Genomic DNA, 27,485 nt, shown 5'->3' on the forward strand with positions numbered 1-27,485 from the left:
CAATTTATGTTCTATAGAAAAAGTAATATCATTTATTAAAATCTCATTGTAAATTATAATACTATAATTGTATTTTACTTCAACTTTTAAGTATTAATTTAATTAATAACTAACCAGCACAAGTCTAAATATTATGTACAAATTAAAATATTATCGATTCTGAGTATTGAAAGATTTTAAATTTAAAAAATAAACATTATTTATAAAATACATGTCAATTGAGGAAAAAGTATATCTATACATTTGTTGTAAAATGGTGAATTAATTGACAACTGCAATCAATATCAAATATTAAATATTTCTCTCAATTTTAATTTGATTATTTCATGTTTACACATTTTCAACGCATTTTACAGATTTGTGACTTACGTCTTGACAAGCAATTGTTTCTATTCTTTATGAGTATCTAACGCATTCATTTTTGTCGCTACTTCTTCCTTTAAATATAACCCTAAAGACTAAATTTGTATTTACTCTAGACCAAGATCTTAAGTATAGTAGAACACCATATTAATATATGATCGTCCTGCATAAAGGGATAGTCCTGGCGTGGATTTTACATTTCCACGAGACATAAACCAAATGTTTACTTGTTATCTACATACCATTACTTATGACAGAAATATAGAAATAATTTAAATATGTACATATTCATTTTGTTTGTTTGATACTATCCATCTGCTCCTATCGCTCCCTTACGCTTTAAATGTTATCGTGATCTGCAGCAACACTATAAATGGTCTATATACGTCTATACTCGGCGCTATATAAAAATAAAACCTATTTCGTGTAATCGTGTTGATAAATTTACATTATTATAACAGGTAAAAGACTACCTCTGCATATTCATACTACTAATATTGTCAAATCCCGCGTAAACCATTAATTTTTAATCCTGTTTATTCATTTTTATATACCAAGTAGACATTTACGACCTACACATTCGTTGCTATCATAAACAAGGCTTAATAATTATGAACAGGATGTTGCGACTTGCGATTATACTATAAATATTACTACATACGTGTGAATTTTAAAACTCAGTTAGTTATTGTGGCCCACCTTTCATAAAATTTAATGTTTTATAATCAATTCTTTTCTTCTAACGAATGATAACGAAAATGGTCTATTTTATATTGTTTAATGAACCTGTTAAAAATCTATAAAAGACAAAATACTAAAGTTATCAACTATATATAGCTTGCTATTTGAATCTCTGAATGAGTAAAATTACTACACTTATTGTTTTCGAAACTCTGTTGTAAACAACTCAATAGAAATGTTTAAGCAAAAGTGCATTATTATAATATTATATAGTTTTCTATTTACGAAAAATATCGATGTCTATACGAATATCGTGACTAGGAACTGAAAATTAGCAACAAATATCAATATCTTAAGTACCTAGTTTCTAGTATTATTTAAAAATATTCTACTACTTACTATTCTAAGTACTTGGATAATATTCGAATACTGTATTTATATAATACGATTAAGAATATTTTTCAAACATATTTATCTATATACGAATTTATTCATAAAAAATGCATTAAATATTACTCTTGTTAGTCATTTAATGTATAGTGGTGGTCACTGCGATATCATTTTCTGAAGCATAATTTTTTTTTAGTCATATTTTCGTCTAACATTATTACGTAATATGGAATAATTTGTTTAACAATATAGGTTACAATTATCTATTTTTATACCTATAGTAACTTGGTCTGTTAAATCGTGACTTTCGATCGATTACTGTGACGTGGCGGTTTCCTTGTGTACTCTTCTACAGTATCGATTTTCGTAGTAAGAAGACATAGGTAATTTATTGTCAAAGCACATTTTACTTGTCCATCGAATTACTGCAACTTATTATTATTACCTGTGTAGATAGGACCCGCGCGTTCGCACTTATATAGATTCGCTCTATATTATATTATATCGTATTATCGGCAGTATAACTTTATAGGTATATGTTATTGATGTTTAACGTTTTCTACCCGTCAAATGTTTCAAACATCAATGACACCGTAAACATATTACGTTGCTGAGTCGCTGATGATATTGCCAGGTGCTTGTGAACGTTTCGTGTACGAGCAATAAGTCAACAGTTGCGTGTGGGTGTGGTATGTATACGCCAGGTGTAAATACACTCATGCGCGAGTACTGCCTTTTTTATATTGTTATATGTATGCCCCTTTTTTGTTGCTTATTTTGTTATGACATCATTTTTGTTATTATTTTTCCATGAGGCTTCCCTTATTGTAGGTATATGTATAGCTAGGTGACCCCGTTTTACTTATATACGTACGTATACATATATAAATTAATACTTAATGAAAATCCATTAATAACATATAAGCCTTATACTCTCATATAAGTAATCTTACAAAAAAATAAATAAATAAATAAATAAATAAATACAAAGGGTCTTTTACAAAAGTCTTTATTATTAATATATATATACAAACGCGAGTGTATTAAAAATTATCAACGAGTGTTAACAAAAAAAATCCTATGTTTTTTTAAGTATATTATCCGTAATTAATTTCCACTATAATAATATTGCATGTACTAATAAAACTAAAGACTTTTCCAGTTATTTATTCTAATTTTTATAATTGTATACAATTTATATAATTTGTAATATATATTACTTATATCATTCAAGGCGTTTTTGAATAAGTTTTATAGAATTGGGTTATAGCCATAGAATATGCAATTTCTCAATAAAATCAAACATAGCTTAATAAAGAGATTGCATTTATTTTTATCTGGTCAAAATCTATTTAATAATAATATTATTATGAGTGGGCATTTAATGAGTATAAACGTTATTGCACATATTATTGATCAAACAAGTTTAATTTCAACACTTTCATTTGATGACAATAAACTGATTAATGATTAAATTATATGTTTATTTATTTTATCTTTTATAGTTCAACCACATATACAATCAAAATATAATAATATTTACATCTATTGATATTCGATCATAATCCATTAACACACAAACTATATTATTTAATTATCATTTAGTAAATTAAAAACTCACCGCTCGTTATTGAAATGTTACGAACCAATGTTTTCTGAGTATCGCATGTTTACTGTAGTTATAATAACTAATAAGTACTTCTCACACTGATATTTGTCATCGACCACAAGTAGTTTTAAATTTAAAAAAAACCACAAAACTCGTCTTCGACTTATCTTTATTTTTCGTACCTATCTAATTTTTGTGTATTATGTATATTCGAACATTTCTCTTTGTTCCTTTTTTTACTTTACGAATCACTACAAATAATCAAATATACATATGTTGTTACCTAAGTTATATTTTTTTTTTATTTATTAATATAAACGCCAGTCGGCTTTTTACATATCAACAGTTTAATATAATACATAAAAAGTAGTTTTTATAATATTTGATGGGATCACTAATTATATACTTATATATAAGTATTATATAGATAACAAAATATTAATAAAATAATAGCAAAAAACTAATAAATTAAATTATAAAAATTCAAGGTCATATATCAACATTTATATATATATATATATATAATTCTACACATATGACGTTGTTAAAATTTATGTAGTAATTCAATGACACAAAAGCAAATCATTTTAACACTATATTACTATTTACTATAACACCCTTAAGCACCGTTATAGCGCCCTCGATTTTTTTTTATTCTATGCATACAATAACTATTGCTATGCTCGAATATATTTTCAGGTATTGAAGAAATAGGCATGAGAATTGAGCTTAACTATTCCAATTTAACGTACATATGTTATTTGTAATACAATTCCAAATGAATAGATCTCATAGAAAAAAATCATCCGTAAGCAATGAATAAATTTTAAAAATACTATAAGAATATAAAACCTACTATAAATATTATCATATGGTATTAAAGATCAAATACAAAATAATATAACTAATGGGTGTCATAACAGAATATAAAACTAAGTGGGCTAATAAACAATTAACCATCTTTTTCAACGTGAACAATACTGTAGTAATAGAAGATTGGATGATTTAAGACATAATGACACTTTCATAATTTACCACTTGGTTATGTCTCGGTGATTTGTAACTGTGACGTTATAACACAAAACGCATGGTCAGTGACTTGAAAAAGAACAAACAGCGTACGTCGTACGATTACAATTATAAGAAGTCTTGCTTACGAATAGTTTTCTGTTAATAAAAGAAAAAATAGCATAAAAGAATCGCTGTAAAATGCAACAAGATTACACTAAACGGTATATTATATTATATTTATTATACTTATATAATAAATTATGTACTATGTCTATGAACATTTGTTTTACATATCTATGTCGGCGTATTTTTCGACTCTCAGTTTCACGACGCATTACACAAACGAAACAAATCCTAGCCATGTTTTAATAAATTATATATGTACATAATTCACTTAAACGCGTAATCTCCAGTTTTTGGTTCACATTTATTGAGTACTGCAGCAAATAAAAATGTATGTAGTTTATTTTTTACGCTTGATAATAGTCCATGTAGTAATGACAGACGCTGATATAATATTTTGGTACTAGCTAAAGTATATATTATTATGTTCATCAATTCATTTATTTTATTATTATCGATCGTGAGTTGTTTAGTGTCAACAACGACTTGAACGGATATATAGTAATTGTTATTATACATGCGCCTTGCACATATATCAGCTTAAAATATTATATTGTTGACAGCACACATATATACGTGTTTCAATCGAGAATATCACAATTTTGGCGAAACCATCTCTAACATGTTTGTGTTCTTCAAGGTCTTGTCAACCGTAATTTTCTCAAAGCACGCGTTTATTATAGCGGTAATGACTGTCATCGTTTAAATAGGAAATTGTTGATTAAATTTAAATTATTAAGTAAATATGTTTGTGATTTCTATAGTGTCTGCCGATACTCTTATTGATTATTACATAAATAATTCAAGTAAATTGACTATAGAGGTATACTGATGATTGTTGACTAAACTATTCACTCAACTGTTCTATATTAATGATTGGTGCCTTACTGTATTTTTACTAAGTCGATTTCAGAGTATGTATACAGTTTAAATCAGACTCCTAGAATATTTATATCGGAAATATGATATCTTTGGATACATTTTACACCGGAGAAATAAGCATAATTCGTACAATTCTATGTTGATAATAACGTCAAATAAATATTATTATTGATTATAATAATATGATTATAATTATATATTTCCTATGATTATATGAGAAAACTATCCAGCAATCGTGTGGCGGATAATGCGGTACAATTATAATGACTACGTCATTACGACAAACAATGTAATAATAATATATCATCGTCTCGTCTTTCCGACAACAAATCGGATAATCGTTATCTGTGAATCTGTGATACGAGACAGTGAAACATAACACATGCGTGTATATGCAAGTTGTGTGATGATAATAACTAATTTCTTCCTACTTACCTCTCACGTTAATTGACGTTCAACGAATCCTCGAAAATTCATATATTATAATAATGTGGTTGATTTGAATGTACAATACATATTAATTTACCAGGTGCTACCTGTTAGTCTCGCCCAACGTTAAAAAAATGAATTAATTCAAAATTGTATCCGTCCGTGAAAATGACAACTTATTAAATAACCATGAACGTATCGTCCCACATGCATAGATTCAAATTCGTATTACCTTACGGCTAATGTTAGTGCGTAATATACCTACGTATTATAACGCCACCTAACACAACATCAGAATCATTCAACGGGAAATGTTTTGAAACCGTCTGGAATTTTTATCCCTCATAATTCGTCGATAAAATACGTAGTATTTGTGGTTTGATGGCCCATTCAAATTGTGACAACATAATATTACAACCAAGTCCGTCCAGCTCATTGTTACACAAAATGACACGACCCATTAGACGCAACTAAAATACATTTTTGCGGTCAGTATAATAGTATATATGATCAATATTGTCGTTTTAAAACAACAATAATTATTTAATACGTTTGAATAGTTTTAGAACCGCTTATATAATTTGGAATCGTCTCATACATATTTCCTATAAAAATGATAATATCTAAGAACAATGATTATAAAACGGGCAACAAATGACCTAAATCTATCCATAGTATATAATATTAAAATACACGTTTCCCTTTCACTGATTTCGTGCATTGTATTAATCTTAATCCGAGATTAAAAGATTGTAATTATATTATAACACAACTACTACATGCATACAACAAAAATGCACGCGATTAGAAAGGATACGACCAGGATGTATGCAGTGATCCACGTTCTGTCCGTATATATATATTATATACAGTGAAATTTTTTCATCCGAGCTGAATATTATTTTAATATTATATTTTCATCGTTCACATTAAATGTGCTACCGTCGCCGTGTTCTTAATAATATGTTATATTTTACACATTACAGAAACCACAAGAGAAGATGTATGCATTCTTATAAACGTTTGGCAGCTGGTATTTAAATAATTTATTTTTTTCCAATATCTAGATAATGATGTATGTAACTATATTGCCGCTGTGCAATGTTGACTGCATGATAATAATATTATGTCAAATATATTTTCGTATAAAACCCACGATTGCGAGTGCTCTAGACAAAAAAAAACCAAATTATACGTGTATTAAATGTAGCATATTTAATATGTAAACAAAACGCGAATAACCGCTGAGTAAAGTCATGACCGATGACGAGAGACAAGAAACTCAACCAATTATAGAAGCCTGATAACTCATTGTTTTGCCTATCGAGTTTCAGGCGCATTCTATGTATTTATGAATCGCTAATTGTATAAGTATATGAATTTATATTGGTATTAAGGGTACTGCAAGTATTGAGTATAGTGCGTAGCAAATAAAAAACAGTCTTTATTCAAATATTTTGAAAAATTAACAATTTTATAGGTACTCTGTGAAAGTCTAATAGTGCAAATAATATCGGTTCTTGCATGGTCAGTGGTTACATAATTATTTCTTACTTCGATAAATATATACGGTAACTCGAGTAATAGAGAAGGAAAGTTTTTTTTTGAAACTTCTAGGCTTAAATAATAAACGAGTGAAACGAGGATTATTTTTTGGATTTGTACAATACGTCGATTTTTATTCTGTCATTTAATCGTCGAGGACGTGGTATAATGTATAACCGCATTTCCGTCAGTGCTGAACTTGTACGTATTTTTTCATACCTCTAAAACTATACGCATGCAAGTCGTCGGCGACAATATCGATATCCGGATAACTATGCATCGCGTGATTGCTATATACATATTAGGTAGACATCACACAAAACAGCAATATATGCACTCCGGAACTAGAGTAATTATAATTACACGGTTACGCCACCATGTATACAATGTAAATATACACATATTATATTATACTGTTGTAGATAGACGGACATCACACGTACGCTATTTATATTGTCAAATTTAAAACTATTTAGGTATATAATATATAATATACTCGGAGCACAACTGCAGTTGGTCCACTTGGTCCAAAAACCATTCCAGAAAATGATCTACGTGCATGATGCGTCATTATACCTATTATATTATTATATACACAATTGACCGCCAACAGACATTGATAGTACTTGATAACGGTAAATGTGTGTGTGCCTTCTTCCTCAAGCCCTCCTAATTTCGCTGGATATTTACCGAAATTATAACTTTTATATTAACATGTATAAGTACAATCGAAATTAACTAAATGATAATGGATAGCTGGCAGGGAAGACTTCTTCTTTTCATTTTCATATTTCTATTGAATTATTTAACTAAAATCGGATTTTCTTCTAAAGTTCTAAGTTAAAACTATTAAAATTATGCTTTGTGTGAACGCGCTGATTAAAAAACCAATTGAGTGTTGACAAACACAATATATAAAAATATATATTAGTTTTTGTTTGGTATTATTAAAGAGTTTTAACTTTTATTATATTTTTTACTTTTATCATCTGTATATTAAGTAGGAATACATACGTAAAATATGAATTTACATATTTAATATTAAAAACTGCCATTTACGTTATTAGATAATAAAATATCTTTTCTCGTTCGTAAATTGGGTGATAACTATTTTGCTTCATTATGGGACATTGTTAGTTATATACACTTATTCAGATATATTTTTTCCTTTGTACAACAAACATTTACAGTTACGCATCAATTTCAGCTTCAAATTTTTTTTTGTAATTATATATGCATTTCATATTTGAAACGCCGTAGTTCGTAATTTCAATAATCAGTTTTCGTACTCAACCTATATTCGCATTGTATGATTATAAGTGGTCTAACAGTTTAAAATTAATATGGTTAAAAATATTGTAAGGTCAGAATAATATTTACATACTATATAAGTACGTCAATATCAAAAATTCTAAACAAAAATGTTTATATACTTAAATGTAGATATAACTACTATACATGTATAAACTATATCAATAACCTATACTTTGCCGTTTATCTTTACTGATTTTTCCTAAAATCTTAAACTAAACAAAATTATACAGGTAAATAACCTAGTCAAGAACTATTTATTAGTTGATTGTATTTTAGTTAAAACGCACTTACAAAATACTATTTTTAATTTCGGTGTTATTTATTTAATTATTTAATTAAAAAAAAAGAGTAAAAAGAAAACATTACTTTTGCATTATTCATAAATGTACTGGTATTTACAAAGGTAAATGTACATGTACATAGATAACTATATTTCATAAAAAAGACATCATCTACCTATGTTACATTATTTTCATACAAGTACTTGTTATTTTTATAGATTTTTAATTATTATTCTTGCCACGGTTGAAGTCATAAACATTTTATTCATAAGAATGAAGATTTCTTTGTGTGCCTAGAAAGAAAAAGTATTAACTACAAATTAATGCAAATACAATTTTTAATTTGTTCATTATAATAATTGTATGTTATACAACTTAAGTATATTATTTTTATATTATGATATTCATCGAAAATAATAATCAATAATCATAATAAATAAATAACTTACATATTCATAACAACAATTGTAGTAAAAAATAAAAACGCAGTATAATTTAAAATAAATAGCATAAAGTATCTACTTATGTTTAATGTATTTATAATAATGCACTATCACCACACTTAAACAATCGTATACATGTGTGGTAGACATTTTCATAGCTTTCATAATCCTCGTTATAATACAAATAAATAATAGTAATAATTAATAGTAAACGTTTGAATCTATAGGCAGATAAACGGTTTATATTATGAAATTTGTTTATCAAAACTAATAATTGATCTACCTACAAATTATTTTGATTTGAAATTGTATGGCTGATTTCGATCTCTTTATTTTTATAATATAGGTTTCATAACTTGTAAATTAAAATAACTTGATTTATTTTCAAGAGTTAAATATAAGCTATAAAATCATCACGACTTATGAAAATTAGTAATCGTTGACTACCATTTCTTTGGCCAAACAAAATACGTGTATTAAATAGATTTTGTTAATGTTGCACACGTAGTTAAACGCGCCATACGTACACAAAAAATTTTAAACAGCCTATTGTTTTTACGCTGGTTAAGGTAAAAATATAAACGTATATAATAACGTATGTATGGGTGATATGATATTAGCGAAATGAATGTATGCAATCCGACTTTTCGAATCGTTCGTTTAGATCCACCACCGCGTTCTTAGGCTGCAAATCTTGGCAACACAAGTTAAATTTTTTATTATATTTATGCATAGTACAGTGAAAGCCGCTATGTACCCGCATATATACAGCAGAACGTTTTCGGTTTCACTGTGTCCCGCGCGTGGAGGCTGACGACCTTGTAACCCACATCATCGACAATCGTATGTATATAATATATACACATATTATGTGTGTGTTCAACGAATATATAGTATAGTTTGATACTAGTGGTTGGTGGGTAGATATAGATGTCTTGATGACCACTGTGCGACATTGAAAATTCTCAACTGAATTTATAATAGGGTCATCGTCGCCATATTCTTTTTTGAATACCACGATTTATCTGTGAGATGTTTTCTCGATCAGTGTCCTCGGTAATGAATAAATCATCCGCCAGCAATACATATTAAATAAGTATAACTATATATAATATAATAATATATACATTCAAGTATTATTATAGTATTATACCCTTACTGCACATACTGAGACCTTTATCCTCCAACTGAACTGCTAAGATCACTTCTTCTGGACTGCAGATATGTAGATTGCGATACTATTTTTCATCTTAAAATTGGTGGTGATAAATTAAAAAATGATTACAGAACAGAGTGTGGCCAATACTCTGTTTAATGTGTATTATACTAATATTGACATACAGGAAACCTAAACCGTTTACAAGAAAGAAATTTTTCAAATGAATAATTACGGTTTTTCCAAAATAAATTTTGTTGTATTCAAAAAATATTTATAATAATAAATTGCACGAGTTATTGTGCTTTAAATCGAACATGTTAGAATAACAAGTTCGTTGAATGGTACGATAGGTTTGAAACCGTAAATTTGATAGGGACGTGGAGTACAAATTTATATTTTAGACAACCTTAAAATATACCTATACCGACAAGCTCTAGCGTAGTCCCGCCCGAAATTTCTTCCGTCGAAGACGATGATGTTATTTTATAAAAATCTGCACACTAGCGCATGATTTCACTTTCTTTTGATCTCGCAATCGGTATTTGTATTGTCTTATTCTGCATCGTTTCGACTACAGAATTTCAAAACGAACGCCTATTATATTATGTTCGTTGGTCGAACGTAGGTATTTTATATCGTTACACACCAGATCACGGTATTTGTATTAAAACGAAAAATATGTTGAATTCACCATGCGTACGATCGCACATGTGTAACGCAATATAATATATTATGCTACTTATTTGTGGTGTGTTACGAATATATCGTAACGCATTTATTCTTTAGAATTTTTGATTATGTTTATTCGTAAAAACACACTGTATATTATAATAATAACAATTGTATGATGCGTTAAATTATGAATACTATTTAGGTAGAATATAAAAAATTTTCCGTTGAAATAACACAGTCGGTAACTTGCATTTATATGCACTCTACAGCAATATTAATCGTTAATTATTTCGGCAAGTTCATACATCATCTCCATTGTTAAGTATTTTCATTTTTTATACCACGCGCAAGCTGCAATGATTGGCCTATTTATCAATAATTATTATTATTAATTACAAACATCAACGTAATTACATACCTACTTTGTTTCTCCACAAAGCGTGTTCACGTTGTCACTATATTATAAACATTTGAATATTGATTATAGAAAAATAATATATAACTTTTCATTTATGAAATAAAATAATTGACTGGATTATAAGTCTTATAAAAAGAAAATACTATGAGACCTATGAGTTGAATAAGAAACCTTACAACTCTCTAACTTTTAACCTCACAAAAATATATTACTTAACAATAATTTAAAAAAAAATCAATTTTGATTTTCTCTATTAGTTATTGCCTCAGTTCAGATTCAATTCAATGTATTGAATACATACTAATGCATAATTTCTAGCAACAACTATATAATATTTTTTAAAAATAACTAGAATTAGACAACTGCGGTTTAACTCTCTAATCGAACGTAAGTATATAATTATATGAATATAAACTGTGTGTTAATAGGGTTTTACTTGGCTTTGAAGGAAGAAAGTGCCGCAGACTTATCGAACAATTAATTGTAAAGGTTTTCCTTGTTGATAATTTATATTTCTACAAAACATATGAACTTTAATACTTGATTTTGTTTTGTTTTATCGATTTCGCTTTCATCTAAAAAAATCGGTTGTGGTTGTTTACGGAGGCGCGTCGTAGCCATTATTACGAAAATATGAATGGCTGACTGAATTATTTGACGTAAAACGCGGTAAACCATACGATGTGCATATAATATATAATATTTTATATAATATATTATTGTGATTATTATATGATGGATAAGAGCGTACCGCTGACAACTTATATAGAAGAATACACGCTAACTATACGTTAATACAATACTGTAGAAACTTAGTATAATCCCTATTCCACATAATATTATATTTGTTTGTTTAAATTTACACCTGTTCCCGATTAGACAGAAGTACAATAAATATTTTAATTATTTTATTTTAAGAAATCAAAAATATTGCCTATGTGTGCGCTATTATGAATGTTACTAACGTGATAGAAATTATGATATTGATAGTTTCCTATAATATGGTAATCTGATTTAATTAATACTAATTTTGGTAAAAATGATCGAAGTGGAACAATCCTAACAAGACACCCTGTACAAAATACGTATTATTGTGACTATCATCGACCATCGTTTAGAAAATATCCTGCGACTCAACGTCACAAACTCACAAATAACAACTTTTACTTTGCACACATATTTCTGCCACGGCTGTGTGTACCTACAATAGTATCTATATTATATATATATACGTCACGGATATTCGTGATAATGTTTCACTTTATATACAAATTATACACGTTGGTAAATTAGTATATCCCGGGTGAAAGACGGACATTTTCTTCCTTAAAATGAAAAAGTCCAAATGTAGCAAAATAATTTATTGGATTATTTCAATTCAAATTTCGTTAATAGAAAATATAAGGTAAATGCAAATTATTCTGTACAATCCATATACGAACTGCACTAGAAATTTAATAAACATATGTTTGTTTAAGATGATTTTAAAATATATTATAACATTTATAACTATTATTCATTTTTATTAATTTGATATAAATTTATAGATGGTAAAAATTTACATTCGAATAATTACAAACCTAACATTTGGGTATTACTGTATTAGATGAAAAAAGCAATAATTTTTCTCATTTTGTTTATGTATAATAGAAAATTCAAACTAGTTATAAATTATTGATATTTCAATATGAATAATTAAAAATGATAAAAGCATTGTTTTATAATTTTTGGTGTTAGACTATACATTTTTGTCATATTCTTTATTGATAATAACGTATATTTCCGACAATTACAAAAGCGTGATGGTACCAATCTATATATAGTATAGAATCTATGCTATGGACTATAGATTATCTATATAGTATACCAATATAATAATTAAGAATAAACGCGATTTATCATTGATTCAAAACCATATATCAGCCACCAGTTGTTCAAAAATTTTAGAAACTCTTAATTACTGTATGCATATTTTAATACATACATAGAGCAATAACAAATAACATTGATGTGTATTTATTATTTAAAATATTTAATAATCTCATTAATATTATATAAGTTATCTTTATCCAGTTCCAATTAGGCTATTGACTGTTTCCAAACTTTTTTAACAACTGTATAGTTTGTATGCACAATTCAAATACCTATAAATACTTATTATGAATTATTGTGAGTTTTTAGGAAAAAAAACCCTCGAGTACTTAAAGTTTCCGATGATTGCTTTTTAGTATTACTCTTGTTGCTACACATGCATGCTACGTGCGTCCAGCTACTGATAATCCGATTAACTTTAAAAATATTCTACTTTAAGATATACCAAATTATAATGTTTAATACCGATGTACGAGTATAGATTACCTCATTAATTAACTCGATTGAGTCATTCGTTTTCTTATTTTTTTTTTAATTACCTACATAATTTAATTATTAAATATTAATTATAAAATTCACTAATTATTGAACACTGTTCTGATTTGTTAATTCAAGGAGTTCAAACGATGTTACCTGATGCCACACGTTAGGACTTCGCTTTTGAAAAATGTTTATTTTAAAGTTAAAACAAATTAGAGGTTCAATTATCAAAAGTTTACGACAATTTAATTAATTATTCGCTATTGGTTACTATCAATTCCGCAAACTTGATTGAATTATTTAGTATCTTGATAAATTGTTATGTTTGTAATTAAATCTTGTAAAAATTTTAAAAACAATAAAAACGTATATAACAATATAATATTCAACAAACACAACGTCGCTTTGTTAATTATATAATTATATTTTATAATAGTATATCATAACTTCACTACTACTATCTCGGCATTAATTATTTGTTTACATGGTTTACTTTTTTCTGGCGTTGGTTCAAATTGCGCCGATTTTTCTAGATTACCTGTAATAAGTACATATTTTTCGTCAGCGGAGTAGTAGATTTATCTTAAATTTAATAGATATTCATTGATTGCTCCAGAAAAATATTACAACAACAATATTTATTAAAATGTTTTTTTTATATTTTATTTTAATTATAAATAAAAAATACAAATAATAAATAAAAAAATAGAAATTTTCATGTATACAATTTCTAAATTGTTATAAATTGTGATCAGTAAGAGTTTACGTTAAAAGTCACTATCAGAAACCGTAAAATAACTAGTTGATAATTGCATCTTATTAAAATTCAAATTCAATCAAACCTATAGAATAAATTGCAAAAATAAAATATAAAATAAATTGTAGTTTTTTTATACTTAAAAGCCTAAGATTTCTGATATATTTGATGTTACCCTTTTTGAATTCCTTAATTTTTTTTCTTACTAGTTATTTCTAGCGGATTTAACATATAGGTACTCGTATTTTCATTTACTTCTTTGTTTATTTACACCATGTATATTGCTATCATTGTATTTTCGAATATAAAACTATACTAACGAATACTAAATAAATCTAACCCTGGATTTTTTCATTGAAATCTGGTAATCTAAATTACAGATTATAATATTGTATTTTACTTTAATAATTAACTCGAATATCTAAAACAACAAAAATTATTATAAATTATAATATGAAAATACACTGTACTTCAAATCGATCGTTACAACAAATATAACACGAATAAACCGACGGTGTGATCTTGTCGTTTTATAGTGTGCTCTGTGCACTCTGCAGATACGTATACTATAAATAATATAAATTCCGGAGTAATACTTTCTCGCACTTATGCGACAGACGACAGTACGCACTGCAAGGGCGGCGGCGGCTGAGCGGATATAGTCAATGGGGGCAAATGGAATAAATCCGTGTCGTCTGATCTACGACATTGGTCATTATACAATAAACGCATAACGAATACGATGTATATGTATATAGATGAGTATCGAGAAAATTGCCCAGACGCGTGTCTCGAGTTTTTCAAAATAAAACGATATTATGACCTGTTATTAAAATAAATTAGTACTTCTGTTTTCTTCGTTGATGAAAATGTCATCAATAAGTAATTCATTTATCATGACACAAAAATCTAAATTTACAAAAATAAAAAAAATGTTTATTATACAAATAATTTACAGATTGTACAATATGACATAATAAAACAATTATCAAATAAATTATATTGCGGTATACAATGCGGCCCGTGTATATGTATAATAATAATATTATAGTATTCGATTTCTTTGCGGAAAAAAGAGTTAGAAGCAGTAGTCTGCCACATTGTTTCAGTATTTTTAAACATGTTTTTCTTGTAGAATTTGCATGAATATGATATACAAAGTTCGAGTACGTCGACGCGCGTGCAGTACGAGTAAATCGTGCGGCGTAACAGAAATGTCACTGGACATCAAACAATACCCATTCCGCCCTCGAAGTAAAACCCATAATCATAATATATACGTATGGCGTTATTGGCTTCTCGTTGTTAAAACTATTTATTCGATAAAATATAATGAAAACTTGATTTGCTACGGATTTTTTTTTTACGAATTATACTTACAAAAAAAAAAACAAGTTAAAATCTGCATTGTTCAAAATGTGCGGACCGTGGTATAGTGTTCAATATCGAATCGAAGGTCGACGCGGTAGTGAAATATTGTACGTTATTATAAAATATCGTCCGATTTACACGTTGTATCTTTCGCTTCCCAAACATTAAATAAAAAAATAAAAATACTATTTCGAAATCCTGGGCAATTATTTAAATAACGAGAACTATAGCAGTTATTAACTTACGTAATACCTATGTACACGACGCCTTCTCTTTGCACGGATGTGAACTGCAGTTACATTGCAGGGAATGAATATAATAATATCAAATATATTATGTACCTATACCTACAATTATTAATCATAATATTCTAGTAAAATATCGGTATTTATTTAATCGTTCTTGACTTGTTATTACATGGAACAGCGCAGTGTCTTGCTTCAAATCATTTTCTTCGGTTTTACCAAACGGAAACATAACTTATGTATATATATCGTATAATGACAAACATAATTCGCTGCGAAAATCATTATTTATTTTTTTTTATTTCAACGAATTCTGGGAATCGTACACTTGATCGTTGGTCAATAATAACGTAGCTACTAGCTACTGGCTAAAATTTTACTGGAATGATATAATTCGCTACGACTATTTTCATGCATTGTTATCTATTGCCAAGGTTTATAATTGCATGTGCATAAAAATGTTTCATTAAAAGTACATGATGCTCATTTTATGTAAAATAAAATAACGTTTGAAAACTTTTATTAACTATTTGATTATCTACTCTGTATTTCTCTACACTTAAAAAATAAGGAGACGTGATAATCCCTCCCACCGCCATTATCGAAATTATTTTCGAGCTTTCTCGTGTTATAATATATGGTACAAAAACGTATAACTTGACATATTTCTAATATGATAGTCTTAAATCATAATCGTTACTTGTTTTTATTATTTAATTAACTAATTTGTTTAATCTCATACAGTATATAATATATTTTAATAATGGACCATTTTACCCTATAATGTTAAATGTCGAAAAAAACCTTATATCGATTATATATACGCTATACTTAATGGCTAATATCTGTAAAGAATGTAATACATGTTTTATCATAATTTGTTATGCAGATGGGAAACAAAAAATTCGAGTTATCCTACGTTTTATACGAATTAATTTTTTTAGTTTCTTTTGTCAATTCAAAACTCATTTATGTGTTAACTAAATACAAGAGAAAATATGTAAAAAATTAATTTTAACTATTTTTTAGGGGTGATGGTTTTTGAAAAAAAATCAATCATGCATACAATAATAGAACTTGTAGAGAATAAATAATTAAAACTACCTATGACGTACGTGTGGAAATTACCAAATTGAAGTTCGGTGTTATAATTTGGTCGTTGTTTGTTATATAAGTTCACCTACTGAACAAAATTAAAAAAACAATGAATGAATATGACGTATACAATACACACACACACACACACACACACATACTTTTACATTATGTGTTATTCTGTTCAATGTTCATTGATGCATTAGTTAATTAGTTAGTAGACATCATATAATACTAATTAAAAGAGGTGAAATGCGCGGAGTTCCAACCCGTTGATTATTGTAACCACTAGGCACTAGCCACACGATATTAATGATTATATTGGCATGTACATATTATTCGCAACGGTATATGTGTGTTTCGCAATAAAACAGAATCGTACACGTATATAGGTGTATGATGATGTATATTTGGTGACGTGCATTTTATACAGGGTGATTATTTAATTTATTGCAAATCAGGCATTCTTATTAGGTATAAAATTATATTTAAGCAATCTTACTATATTATTAAATTTATTGAAAATGTAGAACAATATATTAATACAAGTGAAAATATTTTTATAAAATTGTGTAATTCTCGAATAATTTATTGCCTAGTTCGCATTCGAAAAAAATCATCCTGCAATGATGGTATATATCATATTCTTTACTTACTTAATACTTTGCAAATCATGTATTAATCCGCTACAGTGCGAACCATATAGATTTTGATTTTGTACACAATAATATTACGTTCATGTCATATACTTCCTTAAACTTTTTAACTCCATAATGACATAATATATGGTATGTATATAATGTATGGTTAGAACAGTTTTATAATCAAATCATACTGAAAAGTTTTTAGTAATAATTATCATATCAAATTATTTTATTCTATATATTTGTCTCATTAGTAACTTTTCAATATTAACGATTTTAATCATACTATAAAAACGTTTTGATGGCGCGGAGTATCTATATAAACATAAAATACAATTACTGCGATAGAAAATGCATTACGTTTCTTATTTTAAACTATTTCTCAACACAACCATAATATAATGAATGAGAATCGACGTTTTATAACATCATTGATCGTAGAAAATTGTTGCGGTGATATATTATGAATCAATACTATTATGTCGGTTATTGAAATAAATAAATTATATTGTTCGTTCTAATATCTGTACTTAAATTATAGTGTTCTTTATAATCATAACTGAAATATTCTTTTATAACTCGCGGTGTTCATGTAATGGATTTGTACGTAACATAAGATATATGACAAACATTTTTAAAAATTACGATCGAAACTCGTAGTAATGTCGGTACTAACAATACATAATTATTCGTTAAACAATAGGTTGACGTAAAGTAGTGTGGCGATAACTCATAAAATGACTTGTGACGGGTATAAGTGTTAAACGTCGGTAGCTTACAGGGTGGACAAAATCTTTCGCGCTACAATATCTCCAAGGAAACAGAACTATATAAGAATAATATTAATGTTTTTTTATCATTTTTGTTTTGTATGCAGGTGTTACGGGTAACGACAACGACTGCAGGACAACAATAGCATGTAGTGGTATCAGTGGTTCGGAACCTTTGGCTAATTCAGCATTTTGCTCAAAACCCGAAGACGAGATGGAAAAATTGTCGCACAGGAGTAACTCTTCACTGGGAGTAGTAAGTGTTTTTTTTTTCGAAAAATAACTGTTCGGGAGCACTAAAATACGTAAAAGTAGATCATGGACATATACATATATTACAATTATAACCACTTATATTTCTAATACAAATTAGTAAATAATTATATGCTCACTTTACATTACTTATAATGAACTCTTTCAAAATATACTTTTGCAATATCCTTATGATAAACAAGACATCTTAAAATACTTATAAAATTCAATAAAAATTATGCAATATTTTATATATATATATATAATATAGTGAACATATCCTTTAAGTCTAAAAATGTTCACAACCATTATTCACCTCATAGAAGAAGCTTGATAAAAAAAATTTACAACAGTATATTTATTTTTGTATTTATTCTTTATACTTAAAAATATTTGAAATACATTGTACAAATATTTAAATATATTAGTATTCTAAATACTTTTTAAATGAATTTTCTTCGATGTTGCATATTGTATGACGATTGAAATTATATGATGATATAATATAAAACTAGTAATTACCAACAACGGAAGAAGTGCTTAGTATTTTTCCCTAGCAAGGATAACATTTTTTAAACAATAATTTATGATTAATTAGGCTAAATGATTTATTAAATTTTGGGTATCACTATAATGCAAATGTGTAATTTAGATTAAAGGTTGGGAATCAATCATCATCATGTTTTGGACTGTTTATGTGAGTGGCTCATGGTTGCGTTAACAATACTTACTAAAGCTTAAACTTGTTATGTAGAAGAGAATAAGATTTATCGCATTCGAAAATACTTTAGATTGTATATTTATTATTATGAACATGTTTTTGCGTTTAATCTGCGCGATTTGGATAGAGTCCCCAATATTAAAATGGTTCCTCATCAGTTTAACGAGAAAATTCCGTAAACTTTTGTGGTTGGGGTAAGTTATATCGTGAATTATTTTTTATTTAAATGGGCCTCTATAATCTCCATACGTTTAACCAATATAACGTCGTAATAGCAACACTTTAGATTATAAATCACGGATCTATAAAATTGAGATCCATTATTGGTTTATTTCATATAATGTGATTTAATACATAACATATAAAATACTTGACTAGAGGTTTTGGAGAGATTGAAAATTTAACAGATTAATTAAATGCACTATCAGTTTTCGAGATATTTGTATAAAAAAAAGACATACGTGTATAGTACTAAAAGTTTTAAAGTCAACTTATTAATTATAATTTATAATATAACAACATTACAACATTTGTATTGTACGACTTTTTAAAAAAAAATTACTATAGTCATTAGTTTAATTCTAAATATTTTCAAACGAATAATTAAAACTATTTTATTCAAAACATTTACATCGGATCACCGTTATAATTATCCGATTTGTAAATTGAAACGTTCTCTTGCCTACGCCGAGTAAAATTATCCGTTTTCAGTGGACAAACCAATACGCGCACTTCACACGCGCTTGCTGTTTTTTATTTCTTTCACTACTTTCACCAAACGGCACGTAAATTTTAAACAATGCATATTATCAGTTGAAACGACAGAACACAGTGGTGTACAATCTTCACTCTTGGTTTTCCCTCGCAATTACAATTTTACGTGTTTACGACATTTTCGCCGTTTGTCTTATTTTGCACAGGATTTAATGTATTTTTTATAATTCTGTAGGATTTTGCTTGCGCGGTCTACTGCGGCAAGACTCGATTAATTTTTTTTATTTTATGTTAAAGTGCGCGTTCCGCGCAACTTGAATGCGGTCGAAGACTTTTATTATTTTTTTCCTCGTGAAATAAAATCTACATAACTTTCAAGTTTTCCCATCTCATATTTTGCTGTTTACTGCACGGATTTACTTTTCATGTACATATTATGTATGTGTATACAGGTGTGCACTCATACACTTTAAATGTGAACTTTTGTACATTTCATTATTATACGATTGTGAGATTATTGCTACAACTAAGAAACTTGCATCGTATACCACCGCCGGTGATTTTCCCAACAAAATGTTTCAAATTATTAAATTATTTTCCTCGCTTCCAGGAGGTTGTTATATTACACGTTTAATGTATATAATACAACGTTTCTCGTACTACAGCCGGAACCTAATATCTGTGGTCGTATATTTCATTTAATCGTATAGCTATGCTACTGTTTATTTCACTAAAACTACCGCCACCACCACTGTCCCATCTTTCTTTATCGTGGTTTTTTAATTCTCTCTGTAAACTTGGTTATACTGCCTAATAAATAATAATAATAATAAACATTTAGGCTGTATATATATATGTGTGTGTATCATTAGTAACATTATATATATATTATATACATCATATAATGTTATAACTTACACGCGTTTAAACCCCGTTAACGAGTTTGCTGATTCCAGCGCGTTCATAATATAGTCGTTACGCGATTATACTTTAAAAAACGGGTACTTATATAGTGCTGTCGTTGGTTTAAGTGTTTTCATGTATTACTGAACAAATTTTCTAATTTATTTTTAATTAGGATGAAAATATTATTGAATCTTGAAAATAGTTTAGTATTCATACAATAAACGCACCTTGCACGTCTTAAAATAAAACAAAAAAATATCGTTTATATGAATCTGAACTCTGAAGTAGTATATAATATATAATAATTCACGAGACCAAATGTTATAATAATGTAACATCCCTTGTGCACTAAATGTTTCACAAGTATATAATCTATTCATAAAGATAGTTTTAATTACTAATTTATCAAAACTTTTGACGCTTTTCGCAGTATTAAACCGCGCTGACCTACCTTAAATATATAACAAAGGTGTGTGCGTGTGTGTGTGTGTCTTCAAATTGCTGTTACACAGTCGTGACTATTATAATTTATCAGACCTACAATATTGATTTTCGCACGTCACCATCGGACCACAAATGATTTATGACAATATTCGTAATAATTTTCATTTCTAAGGAAATATTCAGTTTTGGCTCGTGAATTAAATTTTTTGTTCAAGTCTCCCGAGAGTAAACTGATTTAATTTCGTATGTGTTCAAAGAATCGATAATACTTGTTCCGAAAATAACACATTAATGTTGTTTATTACATAATATACAATATAATTTATTGTTTTAACGTTAGTTTTTATTCATTCCCAGGCTAGAAGCGATTCCATGGCATCCGTGTACTCTGGCGCCGGAGAGTGCAGGTACGGCACTGTACCCATCAGAGGAGAGGTAGAATTTGGCCTTCAGTACAATTATAAAGCAGGACAATTCGAAATCAACATCAAACATTGTCGTGACTTGGCAGCTGCTGATCCAAAAAGAAACAGATCTGACCCGTAAGTACGATGATCGTATTATAAAGTATCTTCTGCAATCCTAAAGATACAATAGACACCTTTTTTAGAATGTTTTTAATACGGGTGTAAGTACTTTCCTCACAGAAAAAACTCACGTCTTATGGACTAGTCACATTCGTGTCATGAAATGTAACTTTAAATTGCCCGAATTATTTCCTTTAGTAAATATTTAGTTCCAAAAACCTTGATTCTAGTATTTATTTGAATCTTTCAACCAATACTAATAAAATAATTCGTTATTAAACATTATTAAGTATGCTCGTCCGTAATCAATTTATATTTTTTTCTGTCAATTATCTCATATTTTATATTAGTTTTCTTTAAGTTAAATATAAAAAAAAATTATCCTCGAGAACCGTTGTATTCATCGTTTTTACTTGTTTAGCTATGTAAAAGTGTACCTATTGCCCGATAAGTCCAAGGCTGGAAAAAGAAAGACTCGAGTGAAAAAACACACGATGAACCCGATATTTGACGAGGTACTCAAATACAGTCTGTCCTTGGAAGAACTCAATAGCAGAACATTATGGTTGAGCGTGTGGCACTCAGACATGTTTGGACGTAACAACTTCTTGGGCGAAGTCCAACTTCCTCTGGAGAACAAAATATTTGATGATCCGTCGCCTAAGCTCTACCCACTTCAGGAACGAGTGAGCATTATTTTATTAAAATATACGACCAATACAGAGATCGATGTATAATAACTGTGATTTTGTGTATTACAGATAGAACCTTTAGATGATATGTGTGTCAGTAACAAAGGTGAAATTATTGTCGGCCTGAAGTGTGTACCACCAGATCCTAACTCAAAAAAACGTACTAAAGGCACATTCCTTCTGCTAGTAAAAGATGCAAAAAACCTTCAAGCGATCAAGTCTAACGGCTCATCAGATCCGTTTTGTAAAAGGTTGGCTGATATTTCAATTTTTGAAATGCCGCGGTTGAAACGATATTAGTGTTATTAAATTACAACAAAAATAAATACACCCTTCGTGTTAATTTTTTTAATCAATGTAATTTGTGCTAATTTATTTTTACCTTCTTTTCCAGTTATTTATTACCTGATAAAGGTCGCAGTTCCAAGCAGAAGACCAACGTGGCCCGAAAGACGTGCAACCCAAACTGGAACCAAACGCTCACTTACCGAGACGTTTCTCCGGACGAATTGGCTGAGCGGAGTCTGGAACTGACTGTTTGGGACCACGACCGGCTGGGCAGTAATGAGTTTTTGGGAGGCGTCCGTCTATCATTGGGCTCTGGTAATTTATTTTTTAATTGAAAAATTACCAATTTTTTTTTTAAATAAAGCTCGTACAATTTAAAATGGTCTCGACGATAATATTATGTAATAAATATAATTGATAAAAACCACGCTGAAATATACTGCCGATTTCATTAGCCAACATCGTTGGTAGCAAATATATACCTTATCAATTATCCACCCAGCCCGACGACGACCGATTTCACCAACAAACAATGATTCTGTGATGTTGATGACATCTTGAGTTCACTGTTGTAATCACGTAGAATGGGTTTTGAGACGTACACACAACATCTGAACCTATCTCTCTCTCGTTCTCTCTTTCTCTCTCTTTCACTTCGTTATAATTCCAATAATAATTATTATTATCATTGATGTTTCCAGATTTAATTTACAGTATATTATAGGACGTATCTGAAAAAAAAATCGGGGGGTTCAACATTTTTTTTAAATATAAATGCTGAGAATGTATAGTCGATAAACTATATTGACCATTAAAATATTTCTACTTTTAAAAATTTCGGGGAGTCTGGACCCCTGGACCCTCACCCTAGTTACGGCCTTGTATACGTCATTATAATGATAATATAAAAATATTTTTAAGATTAGTTTGTGGAATATTTATTTGAAGGAGAAGTTCTGAGAAAATGTATTATATTCTTAAACTTATTTGGAGAAAAAATAACAATAAAAAAATTGGTGAACTGATGGTAAAGATGTTTTTATTTATTGAAAAACATTTAGTATTAAAATGCAGATAAAGTATAATATAAAAAATAATAATAATGATAGAACTTCAGACATATAAAATAATATCATTATCTGCTTATTTTCTACATTTTCAATTAATTTGTGTATTGTGTATATACGGATTAACTTACATGACAATAGTGTGATCAGCTGTTTATTTGGGGGAATGTAAATTCTTAAACAATTATTTATAACATTTGATAATATGCTTGTTCCTGTATGAAAGTTTCCACATAGAAATTAAAGATTTAACTTACGAATGATACAATATTTATTTATATTTATAAGAAATCAGTTCAATGCATATCTACATTATTTAGAATATTATATTTGTATTGCGTAAAGCAACTAACATACCCTTTATTCAGTTTGTGTAACCTTATTATTCCCCATGCCTATTTGACTATTTATAATCATGGTAACTATAATGTATTTTTTAGCATTCCATATTGGGTTATAAAATTACAACTCACTTACTCAAAAAAAAAATGATAAACATTATTCATTGAGTTGTATCATAGAAAAAATTTAATTTAAATCACAGTTATAGTTATTTTCTATTTAGACTACAATTTAATCATTTCGTACTTTGATATGAATATTATATATTAGCTAAAAGTGATGCTAGTTTACACAAAACAATTTTTATTTATAATTTTGTAATAACGCGATTATTGGTTAATAATATTAGTGAATAGTGAGTGATATTCACACGGAACATTTTATAAATGTATTTATTTTAATACATTCTAATCTATACGTTTTTTTGGCGTTCTCAAATAATCTAATATGTCTTAAATTATTATTTCTGTATATTATGTAGTATGTATTAGCACCTATATAAACATGTAATAAAAAATTGGTAAAGCATAAAACCAATTTAGGTTAGATTAATAAATCTATTAAGAAGTAGATCTTTTGCTATACTTATAAATACAGAAATACTGATCAATGTTTTTTTATATACATTTAAAAAAATATTTTTTTTTCAGGTATGTGTGACGGTAAACCGGTTGACTGGATGGATTCTAATGAAAAAGAAACTGCCTTGTGGCAAAGGATGTTGGACAGGCCAAATTTTTGGGTCGAAGGTTGCCTGACTTTGCGACCGTCTTTGGAGTTAGCGAGCAAAAATTAAAACTAATATCCATTTATTTTTTATATATACATAAATCAATTATTTTATTCTTCGGACGTATATATATATGTCTTCGTATATTTTTTTATTTTTATTATTATTCCGCGAGGTGATATATGTATATTATATTAGTATCATAATTACTATATGATACAATATTATGTAGATATCCATCGATGGAAATATTGGTCTTTGATTGTATTTTTATTATTTATAATTTTTTTCTTTTTTATGTTTTGTTGTTTTTATATAAACGCTAAGAATATCTGTGATTTGAGAATATTTCGATCGTGTAACAAACGAAGAATTTATAATAATTATAATATGTTTCGGTCTTCCAATCGAATTTTGTACGCATCATATTAATATTACTATCATAATTCATTATTATTATATAATACATATTATGTAATTTTAATATTTACGTGTTTTTATCACGTACACGGATAATATTTGTGCGTTTTATGTGCATCTCGTGTTATTTATTTTTTGATAAATGTGCAGTATTTTTTTATTTTATTTTACGTATATTACTATTACTATTATTCTTATTATTATTATTAAAACTTATAGTCTATAATTATATATATAAATATATATACAATTCATTCGATGGTAGAGCAAAATAGAAAATTGGTTGAGGAAAGTACTCTTTGGAGATTATCCTAAAAATAGTTATACACATCTCGATCATTTGTAATGAACATATGTTACTTTACGATTAAGTAGTAGTCAAATCATGTATCTATCAAAAAACATTAAATGAATATAACACTTTGTTGTAAACATTACCAAAAAAATGTACCTATAATATACGATGTGTGCAGCTAAGTTCATTATTTTTTTTAAGTTTTAACCCAGTGCATTGATGTCAATAACTATAAAATTCAATAACAAGTTCACATCATGTGTATTGTGTATGCAATAATTATATTTTTTTTATTCAATAACTTTTATGAAATGAGTTACATAACTTTAGTTGATTACCATAGGCATTGACAAAATAATATGATTTGAGTTTAATATGGAAATAAGTTAAGTACCCATACAAGTAAGGAAAAATTTTAATTAAATAGAATCATTTTTTATATTGTTAATATTGTGGTTTAAATAAAATATTAAAAAACAAATTTCTCTACAACCCCAAAGTCAGTTAACAGCAACTATTGCAGTGGTTTAATGTAGCCTGTAACTATAGAAAAAAATCCTATTGAAATATTCTTATGTGTATTGTGTACTTTTAGGACGCAAGAATGTGCATTTTCATCCTATAATTGTACACGGATGCTCTTTGTATTTCACAAATTGAAAATATTGAAATGTATAGATATTTTCTTAACACAATATTATGATCATTTTAATGGTTTTAGTCTATTTTTAATGATACATTTTTAATTTTAATTATTTTTAGCTATATATATATTTATTAATCATTTAAAGTATTAATACTAACCAAAAATTAAAATTATGCCCCTAGTTTATCTTAAAAACTAGGTTACTAAAATGATTACTTTAGTAATTCATTAATTTTAGTTAAAATGTTTATTCAAAAAACAATTATCTGTCATCAGAGAAAATGTAAATATACATAATTAGGGCAATAAAAATTATAAAATAAAATATGCATTATATTTACAAAACTATATAATAAAAAAATTAGAAACTTATGTAATTATTTCTTATAATTAGTTATTATTACATTGAATATTACATGCTATAATGATATGTTCTTTCAAAATTTGAAATAATGACAGTGATTGGAAAGAAGAAGAGATTGAATAAAACTCCTTTGCACACCATATTATGTCTATAGTTCATACACGGCAACACACGTTGTACTAATGCAAAATAAAATAATGTATAGGTTGTTCCACTAAGATACCTTATATATTTATGATAATTCGACAAATACCCGTATATAGACGTTCATATAAGTACCACTTAAAATTCATAAAATACGAAAAAAAAATTGTATTTAATTAATAAACCAAATCGTAATTCGTAAACATATCTGACAACTAATCAATTTAAACTAAAGGAAAAAACATGCAAATATATAAAAATTTCAACCATATACGTAACCAAAGATTCTGGTAAATTGTTCTTCAACATTTTTTTTATGAATGATAGATATTATGCCATACAATAACTATTAACTAATAAAAGTCCACATCAAAATCTA

General features: G+C 27.8%; 1 protein-coding gene across 2 annotated transcripts in view; it reads left to right on the plus strand.

Moving 5' to 3' along the window:
- Positions 1–26,134, plus strand: part of LOC113555688 — a 62,108-nt gene extending 35,974 nt beyond the window's left edge. For both annotated transcript variants that reach the window (XM_026960197.1, XM_026960198.1), the window contains exons 6-11: positions 18,662–18,810; positions 21,949–22,133; positions 22,540–22,804; positions 22,880–23,061; positions 23,205–23,413; positions 25,158–26,134. In XM_026960197.1, coding sequence (XP_026815998.1) covers positions 18,662–18,810; positions 21,949–22,133; positions 22,540–22,804; positions 22,880–23,061; positions 23,205–23,413; positions 25,158–25,303 — 1,136 coding nt within the window. In that variant the 3' untranslated portion in view covers positions 25,304–26,134. The remainder of the gene's footprint in view (positions 1–18,661; positions 18,811–21,948; positions 22,134–22,539; positions 22,805–22,879; positions 23,062–23,204; positions 23,414–25,157) is intronic.
- The last annotated feature ends 1,351 nt before the right edge of the window (positions 26,135–27,485 follow it).

This window comes from Rhopalosiphum maidis, chromosome 4, assembly GCF_003676215.2.
Source record: "Rhopalosiphum maidis isolate BTI-1 chromosome 4, ASM367621v3, whole genome shotgun sequence".
In the NCBI taxonomy this organism is placed as follows: domain Eukaryota; kingdom Metazoa; phylum Arthropoda; class Insecta; order Hemiptera; family Aphididae; genus Rhopalosiphum; species Rhopalosiphum maidis.